General features: G+C 45.7%; 1 protein-coding gene across 3 annotated transcripts in view; it reads left to right on the top strand.

The window, feature by feature from the left end:
* LOC119437041 (nonsense-mediated mRNA decay factor SMG7-like) overlaps positions 1–26,860 on the top strand; it is a 114,034-nt gene extending 87,174 nt beyond the window's left edge. For all 3 annotated transcript variants that reach the window (XM_037704113.2, XM_049660242.1, XM_037704112.2), the window contains 3 exons: positions 1,349–1,475; positions 21,559–21,614; positions 24,036–26,860. In XM_037704113.2, coding sequence (XP_037560041.1) covers positions 1,349–1,475; positions 21,559–21,614; positions 24,036–24,119 — 267 coding nt within the window. In that variant the 3' untranslated portion in view covers positions 24,120–26,860. The remainder of the gene's footprint in view (positions 1–1,348; positions 1,476–21,558; positions 21,615–24,035) is intronic.
* The last annotated feature ends 219 nt before the right edge of the window (positions 26,861–27,079 follow it).

Below are 27,079 nucleotides of genomic sequence, written 5' to 3'. Positions count from 1 at the left end.
TTATATACTCGCATAACTATTTTCAGTGTTTTCGCTTTATCGGAGTTATCTATTTAAGTTAACAAAGTAATGCTCAGGTCCATCGACTTCATTAAGTAAAGATTTAACTGTAAAACGCTTGCTTTGTAACCAACAATTAAATTCATAAAAGCACTTCTAGTCTGAAGAAACCAGTGTAATACTGCTTACAAAATTCGAGAGGAAAGCTGCATCGGAGCTGACCATGAGCCATGTTAATAGCCACAGAAAGCATGTGGCTTGTAAGCGACACTGAAGCCATCCGAGGCCTATGCAGTGCTTACAAACGAGCCCATCAGAAAGACTTTTGCAACTGACGATGTAAAAAAAAATTGCGTTGCTGTGTTGTGCTTTACTGTAGGGATCTCAGTGTTCCTTTTTTTTTTTTTCAATCTGCAGTTTCCATTTCTGTAAGGGATTAGTGTTTATGAGGGGTCTGTTCCTCCTAGTTCATTCATGTCCCCACTCCTTCCTGAAAGTTCTTAGCTTCAACGTCTTCTGCATCATCATGCCACCTCATAGATGATGACCTTATTTTCTTTTTGCCACCAAAATCTGTCTTCATTGCATACCTGTTGATGTAGCTCTCACATGTTCTCATTACATTGACTGTAGATATTCATTCTGAACACTTTTTTTCCTGGCCCCAGCACAACACCTGGTAGTTTCTTGTGGCCGATGGTTGTTCTCCTTTCGAAGAGAATTGCAGAAGTAATTGAAGAGTTAAATAAATAACTTCACCCACCGTAGTGGCGTAGTGGCTTTGATGTTGCGCTGCTAAAACCGATGTTGCAGGATCGAGTCCTGGCCGCGGCGGCCACATTTCGATGGGGGCAAAATGCAAGAAAACCCGTGTATAGTGCATTGAGTGCACATTAAAGAACCCCAGGTGGTCAAAATTAACCCAGAGTAGCCCACTACGGTGTGCCTCGTAATAATCATATCATGGTTTTGGCACATAAAACTCCAGAGTTTAAACTAAAACAAAAAAACTTAAATTATGTGTTGGTGAATTGGCACGTGATGCCAAAAAGTTTATTCCACAGTCACGCTCGCTTTCACTGACCATTGGAACCAAAGGCCATTGAAGTGCGCGTGCTAAATAGGCTCCTTTGTGCCAGCTCGTGGAAGAGAGCCAGCAGGGCTCATGTAATTCAGTAATCTGCGATTTTGGTCGTCATTGAAAGTAAGCATGCGACTGCGGTATTAGCCACTGTTTTGGATGTTGGGCTCTGCTAATAAATTTGCTTCCAATTGGGTTAGTTGGCTGTCTATTTTAATGATGGGTCTTCACTGTATAGTTAGAGCACGTGATGTTTTGCTGGTGCAGGTCAATGGCTGCCAGGTGGTTCCCCCAAGTGGTACAGTGCAGACGCCAGGGCCCGACTTGCCAGCAAACACTTACTCACTGTTCAATTCCCCTTGGCCCTCTGGTCTTCACCACATGGCCAAAGAAGGTTTGGAGCAAATGCCCCCGCTTTTTTTTCCATTTCAGTATGGCACTCCCATGCCAATGGCTTTCTTCCCACCCTTCCTGTGACCCTTCTTTCTTTTCTTTTTTCTTGTGTGTGGCTGTTCCTGTTATACAAATATATGATGGTTGGTTTCCTAGCTGAGTGTGCTTCTTATTGTTGTATTGTAAGTAAGGCCTAGTTACATGCACATTACAAATAAATTGCACGAGCTAAACACCGTGCTTGTTTCCCTTCTATAGCTGTTTTATATTTTCTAGGCTGCCTAGCGCTGAGAAAGAAAAAGAAAGGCTTTCAGTTTGTTTGAAAAGTGTGTTTGATTGTGGGGAACTCATTAATGGTGAAAGGGTAATTTCCTTGAAGGACACTAAAGGCAAATATTAAGTCAACGTGGACTGTTAAAATAAGTGGACTGCCATCTAGAGATACAAAACTATTGATAGTACCATTTATAATGTACTACCAATATTACTATTGATGGCACACTATTGATATCGATAGGACTATCAAGTGCACTATCGATAATGTAAAATCATGCGACACACAGCACATAAACACTGAAACATAAAGTTGCTGACATTTCCTTGTTCCGAACTGCATAAAATGAGTGTTGGCTATGGGTAGTTATCACATAATTTTTTGTTATGTCACTAGCCAGGAATATTGAAAACCTATCACTAGCACTGTAGCGAAGTATGGTAATACTAGCGATAGTCACTTCATTGATAGTTTTGCATCACTACTACTATTTCTACCCCCACAGAAACATACACACTTTCTTCTTTCCTCCTCTTCTCTCTCTCCCTCCCTCTTTTATTGTTATTTAAAAAAAAAAGAGTATTTTCTAGTAATAGTGGTATGTGGAGGCACTGATGCACACAGCAGTGAATACATGCTATGAGCATGTATTTTGCATTTTGTCAAGATATACTGCTGTGGAGCACAGAGAACTCCAGGCTGTTTCAGACGATTTGCATGTATTGGGAAGAAAAAAGATCTATTTACTGCTAGCAGCTTTTGTAGACAAGCAAAAGGTGGAAGTCTCTTGCATTGGCTGCTAGTGATGATTCATGTGACGCCATCTAATGGTGGGTTCTGGCGCTATTTCTGATGCTTTGCCCTGCCCTGCACATGTATGCTGTGCTGTCATGCATTACGTGCACAACCTATGAATAAGTGATTCTAAAATTATAACGCCAGCTTTTGTGTCCTTGTCCTAGGAGCCTGCTGAGTTTTCTGGACTTGAAAGTGTGATCTTGCTAAATTTAGGGTCAACTGTAGCTGGTGTCAATAGGGGATGTATAGTTTATAAGTGGGACTAGAGAAGGCTAATGATTATTTCTTAAAATTATCTGACAATTGTTCAATGGACCTTGTGTTGCACAGTGCTGTGGTAGTTATTGCATGCTGAACCTGAAAGCACTACCGTAACGTCATATTTTGTTTTTGCTCTGGTGCAATATCAGACACATTGCACAGTTCTTCGATTATGCAGACTAGTCTTGGTGTCTTGTTCATGAAACAGCAAGCTGAAATGGAAGGTAACCTTTATTTCTCCTGGATCTGCAGTACAAGTACACATGTTCCTTTTAGACGCCAGAAATGCCGAGAATCATTTTAGTTATAGGTGTGTGAATACCGTACAATAGTTCAGAAATTGTATCAAGAGGAAAAAATGTAATTGCAGTGCTACATGTCAGGAAATTTTGTGCAGTTGCTTCACGTGATCAGGAGTCTACTTCCCTCATCTGGCTTTTAAAATTTTGCCATTGAGAACTTCGGTGCTTGCATTCATGGAATGGCCGCATACTTCCTGGCTCTCTTGCAAAGCCTCGGAAGTTTTGTTCTATATCCGTCCAGAAAACCAAATGGTCGTCATCTTTACAGCAGGAGGGTTCTGCTAGTCAATGTCTGTTCGGTAAGGCCACTGTGGAAAAGAGTGCAAATGTCGAGTACAGAAAGTGCTTCACACGACCCGAGCGGTACTCGACAGCGATCCAAGCAGACCGAGGTACGCACTGACCTTTAGCTCCGCCATGAGATCTAGGCAGGGCCTAGAGCTTCCAGAGCTGCCTGGCGTGTCTGCTCTTTCACCTACTATTGCACACTGCCGCTTCGCACACACCGGATGAAGTCGCGAGTGCCGAGCCTGATCCCCAAGCGCCGAAGGCCTAATACGTGACTTGACGTCACCATTCCGCGCTTAACACACCTTTATCGTGGTCGCTACGGAGGGTGTTCACTTTGATATTCTGAGCCATCTCCTCGGTTTCCCGTTGAGAGTTCTGAAGGCCACTGCCAGACTGTACTTGGCATGCATGCATGCGACTGCTCACAATTCACGCATAGTTGGAAGGTGGTGGGACTGAGTCAGGTCTGTTCGCTCCACCATCCATGAGAATTTGCACTGCTGCCGGGCTGTGGGATTCTTTTGTTCCGCATCCGTGTCAGTCATGCAGATCAACCCGGTTCGCCATAGGTGTTTGCCTGTCATCTAATCGCTGGCTGCTCAAAGCAAATATGCGCATACTGTCCATAACATAGGGCCGTGGAGCAAAGCAGCAAATGGTAGGAGCCATGCTCACAGCTGAACGGGAGCGGCACTGAAGCAGGTGCGCCAAATATAAAAAAAAAAAAAACTGAACGAAACAAAATTGATTCACAAATCTAACTGTTCTTGACACAACTGTGATTCGTACATTCGAGGATCCGCACACCTTCTCTCTCAACATTTTCTGGAAGGCAAAGGTTCTGAACATTTTATTTACATATCAGTTTTGGTGCTAGCCTGTGTACAGTTAGGATTCAGATTCAAGACTGAAATGACAGCGGCCAAAGAAAGAAAGTTGTGGTTCATCGTTGTAACCTGCAAATTAAGTACCTGTAGGTGATATTAGTAGCCTTGGTTATTTCCACTGCACACCCTGTTTATAATCATCCTGCTACAGAATGCTATACTGTACATTCATCAAGTGCGACTGTTTCATTCTTCACACTGGTGAAGTTTCTCGCTTGTGTTCTTCATTACCATTTAAAAAATAGCCTTGGTCGTAGCCGGCGTTGGAGTTAATGACACATTCCCACCAGTTTATATGACATGCAGGCCTACTATTCACAATACTAATTGCGTGACCAAGTGGACACCCTGGTTTGCTGCACATGAACAACTTTACCACAGACAGCAGTGCAATCATTGTGACTACAAGTACTTTTAAAAGCAAATTTGTGCACGCATTACAGCAGCAATATGCTGCATGTACAGAGTAGCCCGGTTGTGGAGTGGGGTAAGGGTACTATCTACCGTTGTTGCTATTGGAACTTTCGCTGCCCTGTTGGTACAGTATAGAATCCCATTAATACAGTGGAACCCACTTGTCAAGATACCGGTTTTAACAATATATTGGTTATAGCAATGAGAAGCTGCGGCACCGTCAAGATTTGTATATGTTCTATGGTGAAGTAACCCGCTTATTACAATGCCCCCAATGCTGCATTATCGGTTATAACGATGAAGTCTGGCTACTGGGTGTCCGTACCGAAAGGGAATGGAATGCGAACTCCTTGAAAAGAAAAAAAAAATTGAGCCGTTGCATCCTTCTCCACATCACCAGCCTCGCATGCCTCGGTCCCGTTGCCTTTCCACACTGCCGAACACGAATGGGCTGCGCCCATAGCTCTGCGCCGCGCCGCGCCACTCTCCGAAAAACGAATGGACTGTGCCAACTGCACAGGGCTGGCAGAGCGCCGCAAATGTGCGACGCAATAGAGCCAAAACAAGCATTGGCCAAAACGGTGTTTAGCGTCCATCATAGGTGCAGGTGAGTGCCAGTGCGAGTGAGTGCCTGTGAGTGTGAGTGGAGGTGAGTGCGAGTGTGAGTGAGTGCCAGTGAGTGTAAGTGCAGGTGAGTGTGAGTGAGTGAGTGGAGGTGAGTGCGAGTGAGTGCCAGTGAGTGTGAGTGGAAGTGAGTGCGAGTGAGTGCCGGTGACTGTGAGTGGAAGTGAGTACGAGTGCGCGTGAGTGCCGGTGACTGTGAGTGGAAGTGAGTACGAGTGCGCGTGAGTGCCAGTGAGTGGGAGTGCGAGTGAGTGCCGGTGAGTGTGAGTGGAGGTGAGTGTGAGTGAGTGCCAGTGAGTGTGACTGAGTTGAGGTGAGTGCCAGTGAGTGTGAGTGGAGGTGACAGCCAATGAGTGTGAGTGGAAGTGAGTATGAACGTGGTGAGTGCCTGTGAGTGTGAGTGGAGATGAGTGTGAACGTGACTGAGTGCTGTGAGTGTGAACGGGGTGAGTGCTTCTGGGTGTGTAGAGGTGAGTGTGAACTTGAGTGAGTGGTTGTGAGTGGAAGTGAGTGTGAACGTGGCGAGTGCTTGAACGATAAGCAGAGGTGATATCGGTTCACCTTGCTTGCGGAAAAATGGAGGCACATTGTGTGCACAAGGTCACTCGAGGTGATGACTAATCGCACTAGCAGATTGTGCACGCCAAGATAGAAACCACTCACTAAGGTCGTAATAATCCAAGGATCAGGCATGAGTGAGACAATGTATAATGAGATGAGCGGGTATATTATATTACGATAGCAATTATATGGACACTCCAAGCGAACTTCTGCCGTGGTCGTGGACGTCGTTGTGAGGTTCGCTGTGAAGTCCAAACACGGTAACATCGTCGCAGCGTGCCGGCGGTATGCTGCGTGTGCAAGTGCAAGCTTGCGAGGGTCAGCTGACACTTGCTGCTCAATCTCGCGTGCGCGAGGGAAAAGGCAGGGCGGAAGCACGCTGCTTCTGTCGCACTTCAGGCCACGATGTAAGAGCACCGTGGCGCCAGGCATTGGGGGGGAGGGGGGGTCGTCTTGCTCCGGCGGCAGCCGCGTGGGTGTCGTATCTCGAAAGTGATCTGTGACGTGGAAAAAGGGCGCGCGCGTGCGCCTTCTCTTCCAAGCAATTTGCCACGTGCACTATGTTCAACTAGAGCCGGTAACTTCGTATGCGCCGTGTTTTCGACGTTTAGTTCGCTTTGAAGCGAAAGGCGGCACGAAGGTCAATTCGCTCGCGGCTATAGCTGCACCTCCTTACTCCAGCGTTCTGACAGCGAGTTTCCGCGGTCATCGAGCGAGATGCGTTCATGTTTACCTGTTCGCACGTGACGCCGTGCTTGTCTGTTTAGGTAGTAGGCGAATGTTTACAAGTTTATGCGGCCCATTAAACTACTATCCTGGCTTCGTATAGCTCTCTACTAATTTGCTATCGCAATCGAAGCTTCGCCTTTCGGGCGAAACTGCGACATTTTCTTTAGTACACCAGGGAATATGTATGGGCTGGAGCGCTGATGGCAGATATATCCAAATCATGACCGGCAAATTTTGCCATGACTTCCACTGAGTGAAGACGTTTAATACCGTGTGATTTGCTACAGCTTCGCTGGTCATCCACCTTCAGAGAGTGGAATGGCTCCTCATTTTCTTCGTGCTTCCCTCTTAAACGTACACATACAGGCTCCTTATATAAACGGGCAGAGCGGAAGAGGGACTAGCCAAGTTAGCACAGAGTAACAGACACGCACGCTCGCATACATGGAGAAAAAGCGAAGATGCAATGATAGGTACAGCTTTGTTCTCCCTTTTGTGTTTGTTTCGGCGTTAAGTAGTTGACTAAGTATACCGACAGTCAATCTCTCCCTCTATTTCCCGCTCTCTTGGCTCAATCCGACCGAAGGGGAGCTTAGCGAGCATGGGTGGCAAGCATGCACACATCTAATGTCAATGACAGAGAAATGGATAGAGAGAGCTTGGGGCTGACTTCAATGTTTATGTCACCATGAATAAATTGAAATGAAAACTTTAGTCGTGCTAGTTTTGCTCTACTTTGCAGTGTTAATAAACCAGCTCTCTTTAATAATTTAGTCAATGAATCCATTAATTTGTATTTATTAAAACATAACCTTATTGCCTTCCTCTGCACCCCTTCGATTCTTGGAATGAGTTAATTTGTGTACGGAAACCAAACAATATTGGCGTGCTCCAGCACTGCTCGAACAAGCATTTTGTAGGCCAGCAAATTTTATCTGGGGGCGCAAGACGAAGGTGTCTTCTCAGAAATAAGAGTCGGTTTAGTGCTCAGCATGTACATTGATTTCCACTTGAGGTTATTTTGTTAACATGGCTTTCCAATCGGAGAGCGTATGTTAAAGTGACACCTAAATATTTACGCTGAAATGCACAAGTGAGAGGTGTGTTATTAATAATGTAAGTAAACTCAGACATCTGTTTCTTTCTTACTGCTAGCGTTACAGATTTTTCGGCATTTAGAGTCATCTGCCACTCCTGACACCAAGAAAAGGCAGAATTTTGTATATGGTAATTATCACTGTGATTAATTTCGTGGTACGAAATACAATAGTCAGCGAATAGACGGATGTTACCATGTAATCTGGAAGGCAAATCTTTTATGTATATTAAAAATAAACCTGGGTCCAAAACACTGCCTTGGCGCACTGTCCGATGCAACAGGTGCTAAATTGGAAGCTTCGTTATGAATATACACGAATTGTGAGCGGTATAGATCGGCACAGTGACTCATGAGTGCACTCACTCACAGACGCACTCATTTCAAAGGGGTGAGTGCGAGCGAGTGCCAGTGAGTGTGAGTGCAGGTGAGTGCCAGTGAGTATGAGTGCGGGTGAGTGCCAGTGATTGTGAGTGCGAGTGCAAGTGAGTGCCAGTGAGTGTGAGTGCAGGAGAGTGCGAGTGCGAGTGAGTGCCAATGAGTGTGAGTGCAGTGAGTGAGTACCAGTGATTGTGAGTGCGAGTGCGAGTAAGTGCCAATGAGTGTGAGTGCAGGTGAGTGCGAGTGAGTACCAGTGATTGTGAGTGCAGGTGAGTGCGAGTGAGTGCCAATGAGTGCGAGTGCGAGTGAGTACCAGTGATTGTGAGTGCGAGTGAGTGTCTGTGAGTGTGAGTGGAGGTGAGTGCGAGTGCGAGTGAGTGAGGTGAGTGTGAACGTGAGTGAGTGCGAGGCCTGGAAAAAATTATGGTGAGTGAGTGTTCTCCCACACTGCCGACCTATGGCGTCCATCGAAACGCAGCGACGGCGTTCGCATCGCCATAGTCATCAGTGAAAATCGTACTGGAATGAAAGCAACGCCGGAACGCTTCATGTCTATTTGTGCCTTTAAAGCCTTTATTATTGCGTTTACCACTGCGCACAGCACCGCGTTGGCCGCGTGCCTTCATGTCTGCGTAGTTACTATGCATGATCGTGTCAATAGCTGCTGCGATTTTGTCCGCAGCGGTTGCGGCAAATAGTAGTTTCGTTTTGATTCGGTACGCACGTCGGCCGCGTGCCTTCATAACCGAGTAGTCGCTATCCATGATCGCGTCGATAGCGACTGCGGTTTCGTCCGCAGTTGCAGCAAACTGTAGTTTCGTTTTGACTTAGTGCGTGTGTCGGTCGCGCGCCTTGAATATGTTGCGGCAAACCATAGTTCGTTTTTACTCAGAGGCATAGCTGTCGAGGATGAACAGCATCATCTACATCGCGAGGGGCGGAGACCTGGCGGTACAGGCGAAAAAAATAATCGGGTTGTGCGCGCGGTAGTGAAAAGCGTGTCGAAGATGCGCGTCGCGGCTGCGCTGTGACAGAAGTTGCAAGGCCTTCGCCGCTGCGAGCGCTAATCAGTCGCGAGAATTGCAGCTTCCGCACTGATTTTGTGCAAAATAGAAACTGGATTCTGCCGATTCATTCAGTAAATAAGAGCGTGTTGAACTTGAAAGCATTTGTTTATTGTTCACTTGATACCCTCGATAATTCGACATTCGGTTTAATCGGACATTTTTTCGGTCCCGTGAAATCCGAATTAACGAGGTGTTACTATAGCAGTGTCATTCTTGAACGCTGACAGCCGCTACTTGTTACATGCGATAAGAGCATGCAGGAAGCAAAGTTAAACAGTTAAACGACTCAACACAATCAGCAGCCAAATGGAGGAGGATGGTGGGGAGGGGCACTGGCCTCCCCACCATTGTAGTTTTCTCACAACAGCTCTCCCATTCCCCCCCTCCCCCTTTTTTTTTCATGTAACCCGGTTATAACAATTATTGGTTATAACAATGGAATTTTCGTGGCACTTGAATATTGTTATAAGTGAGTTTGACTGTATATTCACGGTCACCGCACAAAGGCGATGACGTCTGGCTTTCTCACTTTTACATTGTTTTTGTTAGGACGTGCGAATGATAAAATTTGGAACAGTATCAGATTGTGGTATTTTCATTATTCATATTTGATCGAGAAACAAATATTTTTTTTATTGCAATAGCAATTGTATGGACACTCCAGGCGCATTTCTGCTGTCGCCGTCGCCGCGAGGTTTCGTATTAAGTCCAACAGCGATGGAATCGTTGCCGCGCGCAGTATGCTGTATGTGCGAGTGAAAGCGTGCTAGGGTGAGCCGGCGATGGCGGCTCAATCAAAAGAGGGAGGAAGTGCGCCGTCTTCCGTCCGGCGCAAGGCTTCAAGGAGAGAGAGGGGGGCGCGTTCTACTCCGGACGGCCTCTGTATCTTGGAAGCCATCTGCAACTGGGACAGAGTCCGTCACGCGCTGTGTTTTCGCGGCTTAGTTCGCGTTGATGCGAGAGGCGGCCACGAAGGTCAATTCGCTCGCTGCTGCTGCCGTGCTTCCTCATCTCAGCGTTTTGACAGCAAGTTTCCGCGGTCATCGAGTGAGATGTGTTCATGTTTCCTCTTGCGCGCGTGACACCATGCTTGTTAATTAATATGCCTATGTTTACGAGTTTATACGGCCGGTAAAACTACTATCCTTACTTCGTATAGCTTTCCACTAATCTGCTGCCGCAATCGATGCTTCGGCTTTCGGGCGAAACTGCGACTTTTTTCTATCACTCGGCAACACGAATATTGGGAACTGAATATTCGAAAGACCAATCCGTGAGCTCTAGATTTTATTCATACATCCGCAAGGCTCATCGACACAGGAGCATGGCGGCATCGAACGGCGTTCATTGCTGCGTGTTACTGAACAAGATTTTTAGCGTTAGTGTCTGTACAACTTGCAACTTTACTATGCCCAATTTTGTGCTGCTTCGTGCGTTTGCTCAGACAGAATGCTGGACTAGTTGGTTTGTATATTTTTGCATATTTACAAGCGCTGAAAATATGTTGCACAGTCATGTCATGACGGAAACATTCTGTTACGGTGTCCGCTGGCCGATTCACGTAACGGGCACATTTGCGTGCGAAAAATGACAGAAATGGCAATCCCGGTAATGTTCTCATTTATTGAGATTCAGCAAGGAGTTTGCAAGCTGAATCAGATGCCTTGTCTCGTCTCTCTGGACGTCTGGGCTGGCATGTAGGACAGAGCAGACAGGGCTTCATGGAGCTTCTTTGAAAGCATTTAAGCTGTCGTTTGTCTAGTGGCAGGCTCTCTGGCTGCGCAACTTCAGCTGAAGATCATCACTTCAGCCAAGTGTTCTGATGGTTTTAACTAGACTTCCTGTCAGAGGCCCCACTTAAATTTACTGCTAGCGGGTGGCATTTGGTAACTCGCTTGAAAAAATGGAGTAATCTATTTGCAGCTGGGGCTTTTCGCTGCTGCGCCGCGCATGCAGTGTGTCTAAATGTGCTAAATTCGGTATCAAGGTGAACGAATAATGTAACCTAACTCGCTTGAGAAAATGGAGTAATCTATTTGCAGCTGGGGCTTTTCGCTGCTGCGCCGCGCATGCAGTGTGTCTAAATGCGCTAAATTCGGTATCAAGGTGAACGAATAATGTAACCTAAAATTTTCGGAATTAAGGGCCGGATTAACCGAGATTTTACTGTAACAACTTACCATGTTTATTCTGATAATTGTCATCTGTATTATTATTATTCAATATTTGAACCGAAGTATTGGTATTGAATATGTATACCATATTTTTTATATGTATTTATATGTATATTCGCAGACTAGTTTTCCTGCCTCTTGCATTACCCGCCTCCTTTTCTCACTCACCGGCAGTCTCGTGCAAATCGCATCAACTGTGTTTTACTGTTCATGGCATGACAGTCGAAGGTCAAAGCGCATGACTACTTGCTGTCCGATTGTACTGCTTATCCTTTTCTTTCGATTCCACTGGGTGCCCACACCCGTGTTCAAATGGCACGTTCAAAATGTCGCAGTTTCGCACGAAAGGTGAAGCATTGATAGCGTTAGCATGTTAAACAACTACACGAAGTGTAAGGTTCCTAGTTTTATCGGTTTTATAAATTGCAGTAAACATTTTACTAATTAAATTAACAAACATGATGTCATGCGTGTACAGGCGAACATGAGCAGATTTCACCCGATGACCGCGAGCACTCGCCTTCACAACGTTGGCGTGTTGAGAGCGACGGCCGTGGGAGCTTACGTTTCATGCAGCTTCTTGCGTCAACGCGCCCCCGAAACGTAGTTTGCACGACCATCAACACTAGGCGCGCGGGAGGATGGCGCATATGACATGACATGATCTTGAGCCTTTGCATTCGCCGGAGATTACCACCAAGGTAGGACTCGCAGGGCTCGCCACGCATGGATGGGCAGACGCGCGCTTGCCTGTTCCCTCTTCTCCACCCCCTCCCACTTTTTTACCACGGGAAGACTGTGCGCACCAAGCCACGTTCCTTCTCTGCTCACCCTCGCAAGATTTTCCTAGCATCCACAGCTAACGGCGCGCGGGGCACGATAGGATCTTATCTCATCGCGTCTCGGCATCTGCCTTTGCAGCAAAGCGCGCGCACTGAGGGGGGTGCGTTTTGCTCGGTTCTCCCTAACCGAGCTGCACTACGCTACCGCGCATTGATACTCCGGAGTAAGCTCTCTCTCCGCTCGTGTTTCGTCGCGTAGCAGTCAGCACTGCGCCTGTGATTGGGAGGTACGTAGTTCCGAGTCGCGTGTGCGACGATTTTTATTAACCTTTTTTTAATGTGCATTATTAGATCATTTCCCCCGTTGACTTGCCGTAGTTCTTTACCTACGCTTCATCACCAGGCCTGACATGGAAGGTTCTTGCCAAGGAGAGTGAAGCGCGGCCGGGCGGCTTAGATGGGTGCCGCCTTTGCGGCGTTGTTACCGCGAATTTGTTTTATTATAAAATATTCATTTGCACGTAATACTTACGTTCTTGTTCATGGCTGGGCGGCGCAAACGCAGGGCGTGCCCATGTGGCACGTACTCCTCCTATTGCCGACGAACTGGCAGAAATAGCACTGGCAGAGTGCCGAAGATACTGCAAAGCAGCAAACCTTATGCTACGTGTGCCACAGTGACACGGGCCGAACACTGAAGGCAAACAACTGCCGCTTCGTCATTACAGACTCTGTATCAGCCGTTATGATCCTGTTTGAACGGAAGCGGCGCTTACACGAGCGCAGAGTGCGCCGTCCTCCGTTGTACCTACGCAAGCGCACATTAGAAGCAAGAGTCCCCAGCAAAAAAGTCCCCAGATCTCGCAAAAGTCTCCCGCACGCATGCGCACGACGCTCGGCCAAATACGAAAAAAAAACTCTCGTCTTTATAGGCCCTTCCGCTGTTTACAATCATAGTCTCTGGACGGCTTCCGGTTTTGCCCACTGAGCAAGTAGGCACAAACGCAGGGCGTGCCCATGTGGCACGTACTCCTCCTATTGCCGACGAACTGGCAGAAATAGCACTGGCAGAGCGCCGAAGATACTGCAAAGCAGCAAACCTTATGCTACGTGTGCCACAGTGACACGGGCCGAACACTGAAGGCAAACAACTGCCGCTTCGTCATTACAGACTCTGTATCGGCCGTTATGATCCTGTTTGAACGGAAGCGGCGCTTACACGAGCGCAGAGTGCGCCGTCCTCCGTTGTACCTACGCAAGCGCACATTAGAAGCAAGAGTCCCCAGCAAAAAAGTCCCCAGATCTCACAAAAGTTTCCCGCACGCATGCGCACGACGCTCGGCCAAATACGAAAAAAAACCTCTCGTCTTTATAGGCCCTTCCGCTGTTTACAATCATAGTCTCTGGACGGCTTCCGGTTTTGCCCACTGAGCAAGTAGCAGGAATGCACTGAAACAGATATCCGTAGATTTTCAGTGCTTTTTTCCCCGTGCACAATCTCTACAAGTCAAGTTTGCTGTAAATTATATGAGAACTTCTAGAAATATTAGTCTTGAGGCATTATGTGCCTTTTTATCTGAAAACGTAAAAATTATTTACATATATTGAAACACACTTTTTGTTCCAGTGTATAGTAGATCGAGAAGGCACGTCGGAAGTTTCTTAGGGCGCAGGCTCGCTGCTGTTATCGCGCGCGCCAAATCATCTATCCGGAGCATCGCGGTGATGACAACAACGGCGAAAGTTCGCCTGGAGTGTCCCTATAATTGCTATCGCAATAAAACACTTGCCCTCTAAAAAGTATAAGCAGAGGTCCAATGAGGCACAGTCGGTGAATTAATGAAGGGGAACCTGATACGCTGCAAGTATGTATTCATGCACTTAATTCGTTCGAAATAAGGCACCTTTGCCGACTGGAACATGTTGCTTCTGCTTAGTAAATACCGATAGGAAACAGGAATGCATACCTAATAGCGGGCACACACTTCGATGGCTATCGGCACATCCCACTCATATCAGGCACAGAACTGGCAGGGGCCCGCGTGGTTCCTGTAATGTTTTGATGAGGCGGTTCTCTGGACTGAGTTATGGATCGCCACAGGGGCAGTGAAATGAAAAGAGCCCCTGTGGGACTGTACTCCATCTGACTCCTTGCTGTGCAGCCATAAAGCTGGTTGCGTGAGACAACCAGAATACGGGCTCCTCCTCTGTCCGCCTCTGATCTCAGCACAACGCCGACTGAACGGAGGGTTCGCGGAAGGATTAGTAGCGCACAATGTAGGAACCCCCCCTCCTCTCAGGCTTCGCTGCACTGCAATCTTCATGGCTGATACATTTCTGTTCTGCTGCTGTCTTTTGAACCTTTTCTCGCCCTTGCACTTGTTTTGTTTGTTTTTTCCTTCTGGTCCTGTAAAAAGATGTAACAGGGCTAGGCTATAAACATTGTATGTAAGCCTTGTCTGTGTCACATGAAATGACTTGGGCAAACGGGTGCTAGGCACCACGTGTTCCTTAGGGCTTAGTGGTCTTGAGCGGCTGCTGATGACCTGCATCGGTGTCCAGACCATAATCGGCGGCAAAGTGGAGTCCCTAAATGTCGCCAACAAAATTCGTGAAGTTAGGCCGCTGTGCAGCGACCAATTGGCGGTCGACAAAGAATGTGTCTTATGTCTGGGCGTAGTGTGAAGGGAAGTGCTAAACATTGATTGTGAGCGAGGGCGGGCTAACGTCAGGAAAAGCACTTACCTCATGGCCATTCGCCCTATTAGCATCCCTACAGAATGGTTACCCCTGCTGCTCCCTTCCTTTAATTTCTCTTTGTTTTCTCTCCGTTGTCGAGGTGATCGGTCGGTGCGCGAACACATTAAGATCAGCAAGAGGAGGGCAACACGTGGTCAGCATCAGAAATGAGGGCTTCGGCATCAGCTACATGTCACGGAGCACATTGAAAGCAGGAACATAGGAGGGAGTTGGGTGACACAGCTGGGGCCGTGTGTGGGGCCGGGACTCTGGAAAGAGAGCGCAGGAGCTGTGGTCATTTGCAGCAGTTAACACTAGTCAGAAAGGAACGCTCCGGTTTGAGAGAAGCAGAAGGTGGTAATAGGGGGTGCTAAACTTGAGCAGTAACAGCGACAATAATGTATTTTGCGACACAGTAGAGCCTCGACGTGATACGAATCTCGCGAGGTCACGCAAAATATTCACACCGTACGTAAGTCCCATCAACACGCGCAACCGAAATTCGTGCATAAGCAGCTGAAATCCGTCCTCGCAAATTTATTGGCGGCTGAAATGGTTCCGCACAATTGCTGACAAACAATTGGTAAGCTTGAAAACAGGAATTTGAGGAGGAGAAAAAATTTTTTTTCGTTAGCATGGGAATGCTACTCAGTCTTTAGCTGCAATGCAGTTATGTCTGGTTCGCCCAATGCACGCCGCCTATCTTTGTCACCAGCAGTGTATGTCGCGCAGCAAAAATTCATCCTTGTGGTTACTGCGTATGCATGTAGATTTTCCCCGTCCATCTCAGTAATTGTACTGACTAACTTAGTTTAACAAGCAGGTTACTGCCGGTCGATCTCGTCCACGTGCGCGCCTTATTTCTTTGGCCTGATAGCTACTGCAGCACCGAAAGCGAAGCATAGTGACAGCTAACGTGCTTGCGCAAGAAAGCTTTCTGCCGACTCGATAAGCTTGAGCACGTCTCCGAAACTGCAGCGCTGAGTGCTGGCCGTCCATAAGTAAAGCTTGATTTCCCGCTTAGTTTCGATGCGGAGTCTTTTGACTTTCTTCGTGACTGCACAATTTCAACCAAGCTGTTTGGGCCAGGCGGTTAGCTGCCTAGGCGGCAAGCCGACGACTGAAAGTTACAATGGTGCGACGAACCGGCAGAAATCCATTCGGTATTAGGTGCTGAGCGGTTCTCGAAAAAATTGAGATGTCACCTCGCCAAAGAAAGCGAGGACGCAGGCGGCTACTTCGTTCACGGCCTCGGTTTTCGCGACAAAGAGAGCGCGCGGTTCACGTCCGCATGAGCAAGCGTGACGCCGTGTGGCAACCGAAATTTTCGTTTATGATTGACCCACTCATAGCTGTTGAGAAACTGTAAAATAGGTCTGTTGTGCTTTTCTGAACGTTCCCCGATGCCACTGCATGCCACGGCGTGCAGCATTTCGGCTGTCGCGTGTTGCCGCATTAATCGCTACTGAACCGGTCGTCATTGTTAGCACCGACTTCCGCTGCTTGTTGCCTGCCAACTTGCACTGGAGTATCGCGCACGGTGCACGTATCCGTTCGCGTTGGCAGCGTGGAGGCTTCCGCGCCTCGATGCGATGTGCAGGCGCTGGGTCACGGCCGGGCTCAACTGGCGCGCGCGCACTCCAGTCGAGCCCGGCTGTGGCTGGGTACACAGGCAAGGACAGGAGAGGGCGCATCTTGACGAATGGCGCGCCGAATCGCGGGGCTGGGTAAGTTGGCCGTGCCTTGCGACGAGGGCACCGAGGAGCGCTGTTACAGTCGAGTGACGTCAAGCGCCATCACAAGTGAGGGGCCCGGCCGACTCTATGGGCCGGAACAAAAACTCTGCGTCATAACCAAGTCGGCGTTACCCGCCACGGTAGCTTTTTGGCTATGGTGTTGCAGTGCCGAGGTCGCGAGGTCGATCCCTGCCGCAGCGACCGCATTCCGATGCGAGGTGGAATTCAAAAACACTCGTGTACCCTGCATTGGGTTCACTCGTTAAAGAACCCCAGGTGGTCGAAATTAATCCTGAGTACCCGCTACGACGTGCTTCGTAATCATATCGTAGTTTTGGCTCATAAACTTGAGAATTTTTTTAAAACTGTTACTACTGGCGCTCGTGGCTCAAGGATTCGTATAATCCATAATGGCGCTTAAGAGGTTTGTATCATCCTAAATTTCGAATGCACTCTTCTGTAGAATTTAGCGAACTCGTATTATCCGACATTCGCATCAACCGTGACCGCATCGCCGAGGTTCTATAGTTCAAATTAAATAAATTCTGTAATTTGTGTTTTTTCTTCATTTGTGAGATGGGTGTGCATTTGAGGTGACAGAGCTTGAGCTCAAAGTACTTATTGTTGACATTGAAGTGGCCGGGAGTGCCCCGACTGTCACTTACCCTTTTTCATATCACAACCCAGTGAATGTTATACTGTGTCTTCTGCTGCAGAAAACTTCTACCATACATTACTGCGGTCAATGCAAAAATGAAATTCTGGCAAAGATACTGGAATCTTGGCATGTGAACTTGAAATGCTGCACAAAATCAGTGGAAAAAAGTATATTTAGAGTTCTGAGCAAAAGTGCACCAAGTAGTCCATGAAAAAGTACTCTTAGCATGATATTTGAAGCAACAACTATGCAATGAATGAATGAACATGCTCAGGACATGACTGAACATGCTCGGTCCATGTTGCCCAGGGCATGTTCAAGTAACATGAACCTATTTCCATGGTTGACACATACCATGGTTTCAAATGAATGATGTGGCACCATCCCAGTCACACTACCTACATATTATATAGAAGTACAGTGATTCCCAGCTAATGCAAACAAGGGGCAGTTAAGTCATAACATTGTGCTGGCCAGATATTAGCAAGAAAACCAATGAACTGTTATGTAGTCACCAGAAAATGCCAGTAAATATTTTATGTGAACTGATGAAAGAAACAAGAATTAAGTCTGGATAATGAATGGCAGAAGGTAGGCTGAATGTCTGTGAAAAAAAAAAAAAACGCGAACGAAAAAAAAAAATCTCTTAGCCATAGTCATGCTAAATGATTAGGGGTAGCACTAGGAATGGTGCTTGTCATTAAAACCTTGGTTTGATGCTCCAAATTGCACCTTTAAGTGCCACAATATGCCCTCCAAAATGACTGTGCCCTCCAAAACATTGTGCTGTTAGTGGCAGTACTTCCAAGCCAGTGAGGCAGCCAGTGATGCTTTCTCCCTATGAGCTAACAAGCTATGTTGTTTGGCAAGTCGGGACGCCATATTCTAAATGTCTGCCCTAGGAATTGTGGTGGCAATCTGCAGTTGTGGAACATGGACAGATGCAAGAATAAATGAGGACAGTCTAGTGGTTTGGATAATGAAGCGTTCTCTGTCATCCTAAATTATAATCATAACGCATTTGAAGGATTTCAGTGATGCTTAGTAGCCTGTTTCATTATCATGGTTGTCGTTAAATATGGACAACTGAAATTATAGACAGGGGTGGGACTCCTGTGCCAATTTCGCCATTTTGATACAAACGCAAATGCCTGTGCTAAATTGTGCCAAACAGAAAAGGGACCGAAATTGCGCCACGCTGCGCCAGAACGGCTTCAGCATGTGTGGTCCGCCAGTGGCCGCGAACAGCGAGCGGATTCATTCTCTGAAAAAGAGTGCAGCCGTTCACATTCCTCACAACGTGCGACGGCGCCTCTCGTGCAGTTTCTTGTAGTTTTCGTGCTTTTAACACTGAACTTTTCAGTGCTTCCGGCAAGTGGCCGGTGCGCGTGCAGCCACTCCCGGCTATTGTCACTGCTGTCGGACAGTGTAGTTGTATTTAGAGTGTACTAGAATGCAGTTGAGTGGACCGAGGGGAGCAGCGCTCCCTAGCTGAGGCGCAAAACAACGAAAAGTAGGCTGAGAGCACTGCGAGCTAACTAGATATTAGGGAGGCGTGCTCCGCAGCAAGGTCGGCGTGCGGTCGTCTCTGTCCCCAGGGTCTGTATAACGAAAAGCACTTCCAATCTGTCTTTATGCCCATATGGGCGAGGCCTCAGCCGTTTTGATCTATCACTAAGGGCTAATAGCGGATTTCGAATAAAAAGTTGCAGGTTCACCCGAAAGGCGAAGCATCGATTGCGATAACAAGTTATAGTAAACAGAAGTAAGGATAGCAGTATTATCGGACGCATGAACTTGTAAACATTCGCTTAATAACTAAATTAACAAGCTTGGTGTCATGCGTGCACAAGCAAACATCAGCACATCGCACTCGATGGCCGCGGAAACACGCAGTGAAAACGCTGGAGTGAGAAAGCGTGGCAGCAGCGGCGAGCGAACTGGACCTACTTGCTGCCTCTCGCTTCAACGCGAATTAAGTGGCAAAAACACTGCGCACGCAAAGCTATCACATTCGCCCTCTGTCCACATCGCAGGTCGCTTTCAAGATAGAGCCCGTGCGACCGCACCATACATCACAGCTGCCCGAGTAAACCCCCTCCCCCCCCCCCACCTCTTCTCCCTCCCGTGCTTTGCGCGTGACGGAAGAGGGCGTGCTTCCTCTCCGCTTTCCTTCCTTGCGCGCGCGCGAGATCGAGCTGCCATCCTCGGCTCACCCTTGCAAGCTTTCACTGTCACAGCATATGGCGCGGCAACAATGTTATCGCCCCTGGACTTTATACGGAGCATCACAGCAACAGTAGAAATGCGCTGGAGTGTCCACATAATTGCTATCGCAATAAAGACTGATTGGAATAGTTTTATGTTATACTAGCCCAGGGTTTGTGGCTCTCTGGGTCTGCGGTGACCCAGAAATTGTTACCGTATCGGTTGGACCATATAATTTGAATATCATCATGAGTGTCGGCGCAGGAATGTATAGTTCCATCGTAGTGCCACCGATGTGTTCGGCATTACAGGAAAGCCTGAGCCATGCCGCCGCTCGACCCACTCTTCCATATTCTAGTACGCTATAGCTACAAAGCGTGTTTCTACTACATGTGCTTCGTGTTGGTTTATTCTGTGTTTCATCATTGTTTCAAAGTGCGATGTCATATTCCATTATTTCACCAAAATTCAGATTGTCCTGCTCCAAAATGACTTTGGGCAGTCCCACCCCTCTATGGAAGTTTTGCATTTACCAAACTTTTCCACTGTGTTTGCACTTCATTAATACAGAAACAGACTGTTCAGACAACGGACAGGCTAAAGTGGCACAAAGCCCATAGAAGCCTCTGCATTTTTGTGAACTTGACCGAAACCTCACCAACCTTATTTAGAGGCTCTCTTTACTCTGTTCTTTTCGAGCGTGACAATAAAAGTGTTTAATTCTTAGCTTTTTCTGCTTTATATTGCCATAATGTCAGGGCCCTGCAGATTTCTGTCACTGTGGCAGCTTGGACAGAATGGCTGCCAGGAAAACTACACAAAAACTGAGAGATAAAAGCTCTCCAAGTTTTACTACTTTGACAGGCTTCTTAAGCACTCACCTGCTGTTTTGGTGCAACTTGCCATTCAGTAAATTTGGTCTTGAATGCACTTAATTTGTATTGATGTTACTGTGCCTTTTCTGTAGCATGGATTTTCGTTGTCATGCCTGCCTCTGTTAGGCGAGAGAAGTCAATAAAAACTGTGGCTGACACTGCACTTGAGTGCATGTAGAATGCCCGAAAGCAAGCCAATTAATTGTGCTGTGAGGAATTCTTGCATCCTTAGAAAGAATGGCAAGCAAAATGCCATAATGAAGAATAACAATCCAAGTTGATTTGGCTGTCACATGACTGAGTACTGTATTATGCCAGAAATCAGGACCGAGTGTTTCTTTTCACAGACCATTGAATTCATTTGGCTGGGCAATCTATTTTCTGAAAGGAGCATGCAAGGAAAGAAACGCAGCCTAGTAAACTCAGCATAGCTCGGAATGTGGAATGCATTACGTACAAAATAATGTGGCTTATGTGTGAAACACATTATCTATCAGGTTATAAACTGTGATGTAACTCATTGTCAGCGGTTAATCTTGTTTCTCAGTGCAAAGTGTTAACTGGAATGTCAATGCATTTCACCACAGTATTTGAGGATGTGTTTCTTTATTAGAACTGGTGCTAAGCACAAGATTTCTGCTAAATGGATATGACTTCAATATTGCTTGACTTCAATTGCATAATTGGGGCATCTGCCCTGTATAAATATTGTTTCTCTGTCTTTTGATGACATAATTAAAGTGTAGTGAATAACTACAAAGGCAGTTAGTGAACTTTGTTGATTAGCTAACTGTGATTTCATACAACAGATTTCCATCTCGTTCAGTAATCCAGCTAATGTGACAGAACAGTGCTATCTGCCACAAAATATTTTTAAGAAGTCTATTTCCACTGTAAAAAATGATCACTTGGTGCATGCTCGATGAAAAAAAAAAAAAACTCTGGTGAAATGGAGCTGAGAAGGTGAATCACTTAATTTCTTGTTTGTCATTGTGGATACTTTATTGTTTTGATATGTCACATTGCTGTCAAATTCTGGGTTTTTAATTAATTGTTTGTGTGTTTTTTTAATCATTGCTGTGTCCATTTTGTCTCAAAAGAACAGACTGGTGGGCTAGTTGCTACTGCCTAACTTGAGGTATAGCGCTGTGTCTTCGTCCCCTCTGTTATCCTGTGTGCCCATTTTGCACTATACCTCAAGTTATCCATTTTGTATATTTGTTGCAGGTGGCAGATCGCCAGCTGGAGCAATTGACCCTATGGTGATGCATTCCAGGATTCAGGTGAGGGTTGGTCGTGTTGGTATTTAAAGGGCATGTGGATGAATGAAGCTGTATTATGCCAAAAAGTTGTGTAAAATATCTGCCTGCATTGCACAGCTGGAATTTTTTCAGAAGTAATATTTCTTATTATTTATCAAAGGTTTATAAAGAGTGTTAAGTGCAGGACCAAAATATTTTGTGTTGCGTGTGTTTCTCATTACAAGTTTCCATTTATGATGCACAATAATATCAAATAAGGTCCACTAGGGTGAGGTGGCAATGGGAGTGTGCTGAAAAGTCGTCCCCATACTTGTTCTTTGAGGGTTTCCATTCATTGACTTAGGCTAAATAGTGGCAGTCATTAATGAAAAGAGGTTTCTAAATTGGCTAGGAAATAAAGATGCAATTCTGGAAAGCAGTGGTGTTTTGCGGAGACCTTTGCTTGCTAGTTTACATCCATGTTACAATGTAAAAACCCTACCTGCCACAGTGGCTCAGTGGAAGCGGTGTTCTGCTGCTGAGCATGATGTCGTGGGCTCAATTCCAGGCCACAGCAACGGCATTCTCTTGCCGAATGCAGAATGAACTCTTTCCCTACCATGAGAAAAATAGGTGTTTTTTGTAAGTTACACCAGATTTTTTTTCTGAACGAACTACTGCACTTGGTATTTTATGTAATACATAAACAAAAAGCATAATGAATGCACTTTTCACGCATAAAAGTTTTATGAACGAGATCTATGTCAAAAAATATAGAAATTGCCAAAATCAAGATTGTGGGATAAAATTGAACACAGTTTGTAAAGACACGCTTGTATCTACTAAAAAAAAAGTAAAGAAAATTATCTCCGAAAAAATCAGAATGTTTCATTGAACAGGTATTCCGCTACAAAAATTTAACTGCAAACACTACAGTTGGGCATGCCAGGCGGGTTTGTGTTGTTGCTCTCAGAGTCAAAGTCCGACGAAAAAGCAGCATTCTTGCTGCTGCTCAATCCATCGATAAAATCAGCCGCAGACACAGCGTAATCACAATATCTGCGATCTTTCGAAGCGCGCACGCCACTCTAGGAGGCAGCCATTTTTGCTTTCTACTTTGATTTGGGCCCTCGATTGTAACGCGCACCCGTTTTTGTGACGACGCCAAAGAAAAAAAAAGTCCTTTATAGTACCACGCACCTCATGCTTTCAAACAGAAATACAACTTTCTCTCATTTGGAAAAACAGATCTCTCGATGCACTGAAGTTGCGATGATGAAAAAAAGTCATAGTTCCGCCCGAAAGGAGAAGAATCGAATGCGATAGCAAATTAGTAGACTGCTATACGAAGTTAGGATAGCAGTTTTATCAGCTGTATAAACTTGCAAACATTCGCTTACTAAATAAACAAGCATGGTGTCACGCGCGCACAAGCAAACATGAATACATCTCGCTCGTTGACCGCGTTAATGAACTGTCAAAACGCTGGAGTGACGAAGCGCGGCGAGCGAATTGACCTTCGTGCTATTATGCCTCTCGCTTCAATGTGACCTATAAGCGGTGAAAAACACGGCGCGCAGCAGACTTCCCCGTCGCAGATTGCTTTCAAGATAGGGTCAAGGCAATCGTATCGCCTAAGTGGATTGTCACAGCTTCGGTCCACTGAAACCGTTCCGCATTGCTTTGCTGGCGAAAATCCTCTCCTTCTGTTTATGCCAGTCCCACACGCAAGTTTCGGATTCTTCGAACGCCCGTGATATGGCCCGATTTCCGTCCGTCTCTGCACACATGATCACTTTCCTTTTAAATGCAGCATCATGATGAACTCGGTACTTCGTGCTGATGGAGCAGACGCAGCGAACGTGAAGACAGACGGTAGACTATTGCCTAAGCACGTGTACTGCAGCACATGGAGGAAGCTACGGTAGCTTGGCTAGAGAGTAGCTAGGCTCGACGCGTGTGCGTGGCGGCCATTTGGTAACGTAGATTTAGGGTCGTACTCGATTCTAATGCGCACGCAATTTTTGGACCTGTTTTATCGGAAAAAAAAGTGCATGTTAGATTCGAGTAAATACGGTAATGCAGAGCCCTTGGCTCTCATCGCTCCAGTGTTGCTTTGGGACATTAAAACCCCATCAATAATTCAAAGCACAGGCCCTGTTTTCCTCACATTTTTGCACATCTACAGCCAAGAAACAGCAGTGTGCTGCAGAGAGTAATGAAGTAATACATAGTTATAGCATGGGGTTTGAGGTACAACTTTCTTCAGTGCATAAATTTCTTTTGATGAACCATGAAATTTGGAAAGAGGTTGGGTTTAACACAGGAAAAGTGTTGATAGACACTGCATTTTTGTTCATCGTCATCATCATTTTATACCCTTAAAGGCCCCAAAGGGGCCCCATGCTACCATGCCTTTTCGAGTTACAGCTTGAGCGCCTCCCCATTTTGTGTTTCACGCAGTCCCTGTGGTCGGGACCTGGCCCCTCACCGCTGGAGCGTCTGCTTGAACAGCAGAAGCAGTGGAGAGATGGTGCTGCGCAGTGAAGGCATTCTGTCCGCCCCCCCCTGTCCATCTGTGGAGCAAAGCGCTTGTTGGGAATGAGGCTCTTGTCACCAGAATGCCCAAATGTTCAGTCGCCCAAGCAGTGTGGCAAGCAAGGCCACTGGCTGACAGCAGGCAAAATGGAGCACTGGCCCTGCCAGCAGAAGGAAACTCTTTGGCTTTCGGGAACTGAGCATCAAGGTGTGACTTGAGTCAACAGAGCACCCAGGCCTTGCTGGAGTTTGCAAGTTTTGATCACTGCATGCTTCTCAGTCCTGGACAAGGTGAAGTGCTCACGGAGGAGTGTCGATTCAAGTGATGAGCATCCTTCCTGGCCATCTGGAGTAGTCACTGTGGCTCAGGTTGGGTTTATGACGTTTTATTTGCCTCCTTTCCCCAAAGTTTGTACGCGTACAGCAGGGCCCATGGTATGTTTCCATGGAGGTGTCGTGCAAGACCACGCATGATTGCCTGCCACCAACAAGGATGAGAGAGAGAAAAGTTACAGGTTTTCTTGTCTTTCTTGTTCGGCTTGGTACCTTTCCATGTAAGTCTAAAAAGTACAGTCTTCAACACCAAAACTGTGCACATCAAAGACAAGATGTACTTGGTTTATGCTTATCATTTTAGTTTATGCCTTCCTTAAATTTCAAGTGCACTATGTGTTTTTTTTTTTCCCCCTCTTCGTTTTTTTTTTTTTTACCTTGTATCATTTGTGTGGTTCACTGTTTGTGGCTGCAGAAACAGGGTAAGCAGGAAAGAAAGGCTTAAGTTGAAGGTCTTTTACAGCTTAGCTCAGCTTTGTTCTGAGCGAGGCATAGCTGTGGTTCACAAAAACTGTTGCTTAGTTCTGCAGGCCAGTTCAACTATTGTAGCAGTACAAATATCTCTAGTATGGGGTTTTAGCTATCTCACAAGAGGGCAAAAAGGTTTTATTCAAACTTGCCTTTTGGTTTATTCGTAAAGAACCTTTTGTAAGTGCGTAATGCATTTTTTTACTCATACTTTCTTGTGCGTGCATGTGTGTTTGAACACTTGTAATGCAGCATAATTGAGCCACCATAAAGGATGACACTGTCTCTTTTTTTGTCATTGAGCACAGTGATACGGTTCAGTGCACAAGATGTAGGAAACATCGTATATGCCAAACAGTAAATTCTTTTTGTGCCATATCTCCATGCACTTGCTGCTTTTTAGACTCAAGGGTTGCCCTCCTGTTTCTTTTTTTTAAGCATTGGGTCAAAGGGATTCTTGTCACGCATGCACGTACAGATATACTGCAATTTCTTTCGTACAAGCAGCATTGCTGTCCGCACAGCTTTGTTTGCAATGTCCTTGTTTTCTGGTCAGCAGGCATCTGTATTGTGTCTGTTATTTGTCTCAGTTGTTTATAAGGGCATTGCATTGCCTATGTGAGTGGTATGCGTTATCTACAGTGAGCTCAGAAAGTATAGAGTGAGTTGCAGGTGTGCACAAGCTCTACTTTTCAGTCCTTAAGGTTGTAAGGCAAATGGTACTTGGAATTTTTTGTATACATAGCTCATTTCAGATCAGATCAAATATGGGGCAGCCGGTTGACATCTTTGTTTCAAATTTGTGTTATTCATTCATTGCTTAACAACTCAAGCACATGATTTATTACTCATTTTCATTTGGAGATTATAAAAGTATGCTTAAGTACACCTTGGGCCACTTGATGCATATCTCAGACACAGTGCTTGGACAGAATGGCCCATGCCAACCCTTACAGGAATGTCTGTTTTGACACAGCATAGGTAGAGTTCAGCATCATACAATTGAACATTGTGGTCATTGGCATAGAGTGGAATACCTAAACAGAAAGTAAGATGATTCTAGGATGGGGTTTTCATTTTGTTTACGTTAACATAGTCATTAAATATATATGCCTAGTACACCTCTAGATGGATTTTTAGATTTTAGCATAGCATTGATGAAAAATGGGGTTCTTGGGGTCCAGCACAGCATTCAGCTATAATGCACCAACAACAGAGCATTGTCTAATAGTAAATTTAAAGTTCTAGCTGACTTGTTTCATAAGACCCGAGGCTGGAAAAGTTGCAGAGTGGTGTGTTTTGTTGGCCAAGTTTTGTATTCTTTCGAAATGAAATGGCAGCTACAGAAGCCCATTTGGAATATTCCAGCAGTCCTTAGTTGGTGTGGCGAAATTCTGTAATACTTCACAAAAAAAAAAAAAAATCTTTTATTTATGGTCATACTTGGCCAGTACTGCACTGCACAAGAATGCATCTCTCCACTTAAGCATAATATGTCGTATTTCAAGATCTCTCTTTTTTTTTTTAGTGAAAGTGAGGGCATAACCATTTAGACTAATCATTAGGTGGGGACATATAAAAATGTGAACCAAATATCAGCCAGCTGCCCTTTGTTTAATCTTATCTGAAATAACCCACATGCTCCTCTCATGTGATCACTTAGTTGAGAGTGCGCTTTGTTTAAAACCTGAGAATGTAAGCACTATGTAACTTTTTCAGTCAACTAAATGAAACCCGTGTTATTGTTCCTGCAGTGATCAATCATGCTGTACTTTTTTTTTCATGAAAACTGCATTTTTTTTAATTGCGCAACAATGTTTCTGTTAAGCATTATAAATGAAACGTTTGAAGTTATGGTTCCTGCCTGATGTTGGGTTTCAAAGTACCCTTGAAGCATCCAAATAAACATTTCCTTCACTATGACTGACAATTTCTTGTCGGCAAGCTGCCTTGGAAGTCTCGTTCTTTTATGTTTGGTACTGCTGCTGGTATGTGTCTGTGCATAGTTTGCTTTTCAAGCCCCAGTAAGGTCTTTAATCCCAGGAGTTCTTTTTTTTTTTGCAGCGAATACTTCTGGGTTTATCTTTAAAAAGATATATATATATATAATTTTATAGCAGGCAATATGGACACTTCTAGCAGGTGGCTGAAGGACCAGACATATAATG

Source organism: Dermacentor silvarum, chromosome 1 (genome assembly GCF_013339745.2).
Source record: "Dermacentor silvarum isolate Dsil-2018 chromosome 1, BIME_Dsil_1.4, whole genome shotgun sequence".
Lineage (NCBI taxonomy): Eukaryota > Metazoa > Arthropoda > Arachnida > Ixodida > Ixodidae > Dermacentor > Dermacentor silvarum.
The sequence above is the reverse complement of the archived record's forward strand: the minus strand, read 5'-3'. Positions and strand labels throughout refer to the sequence as shown.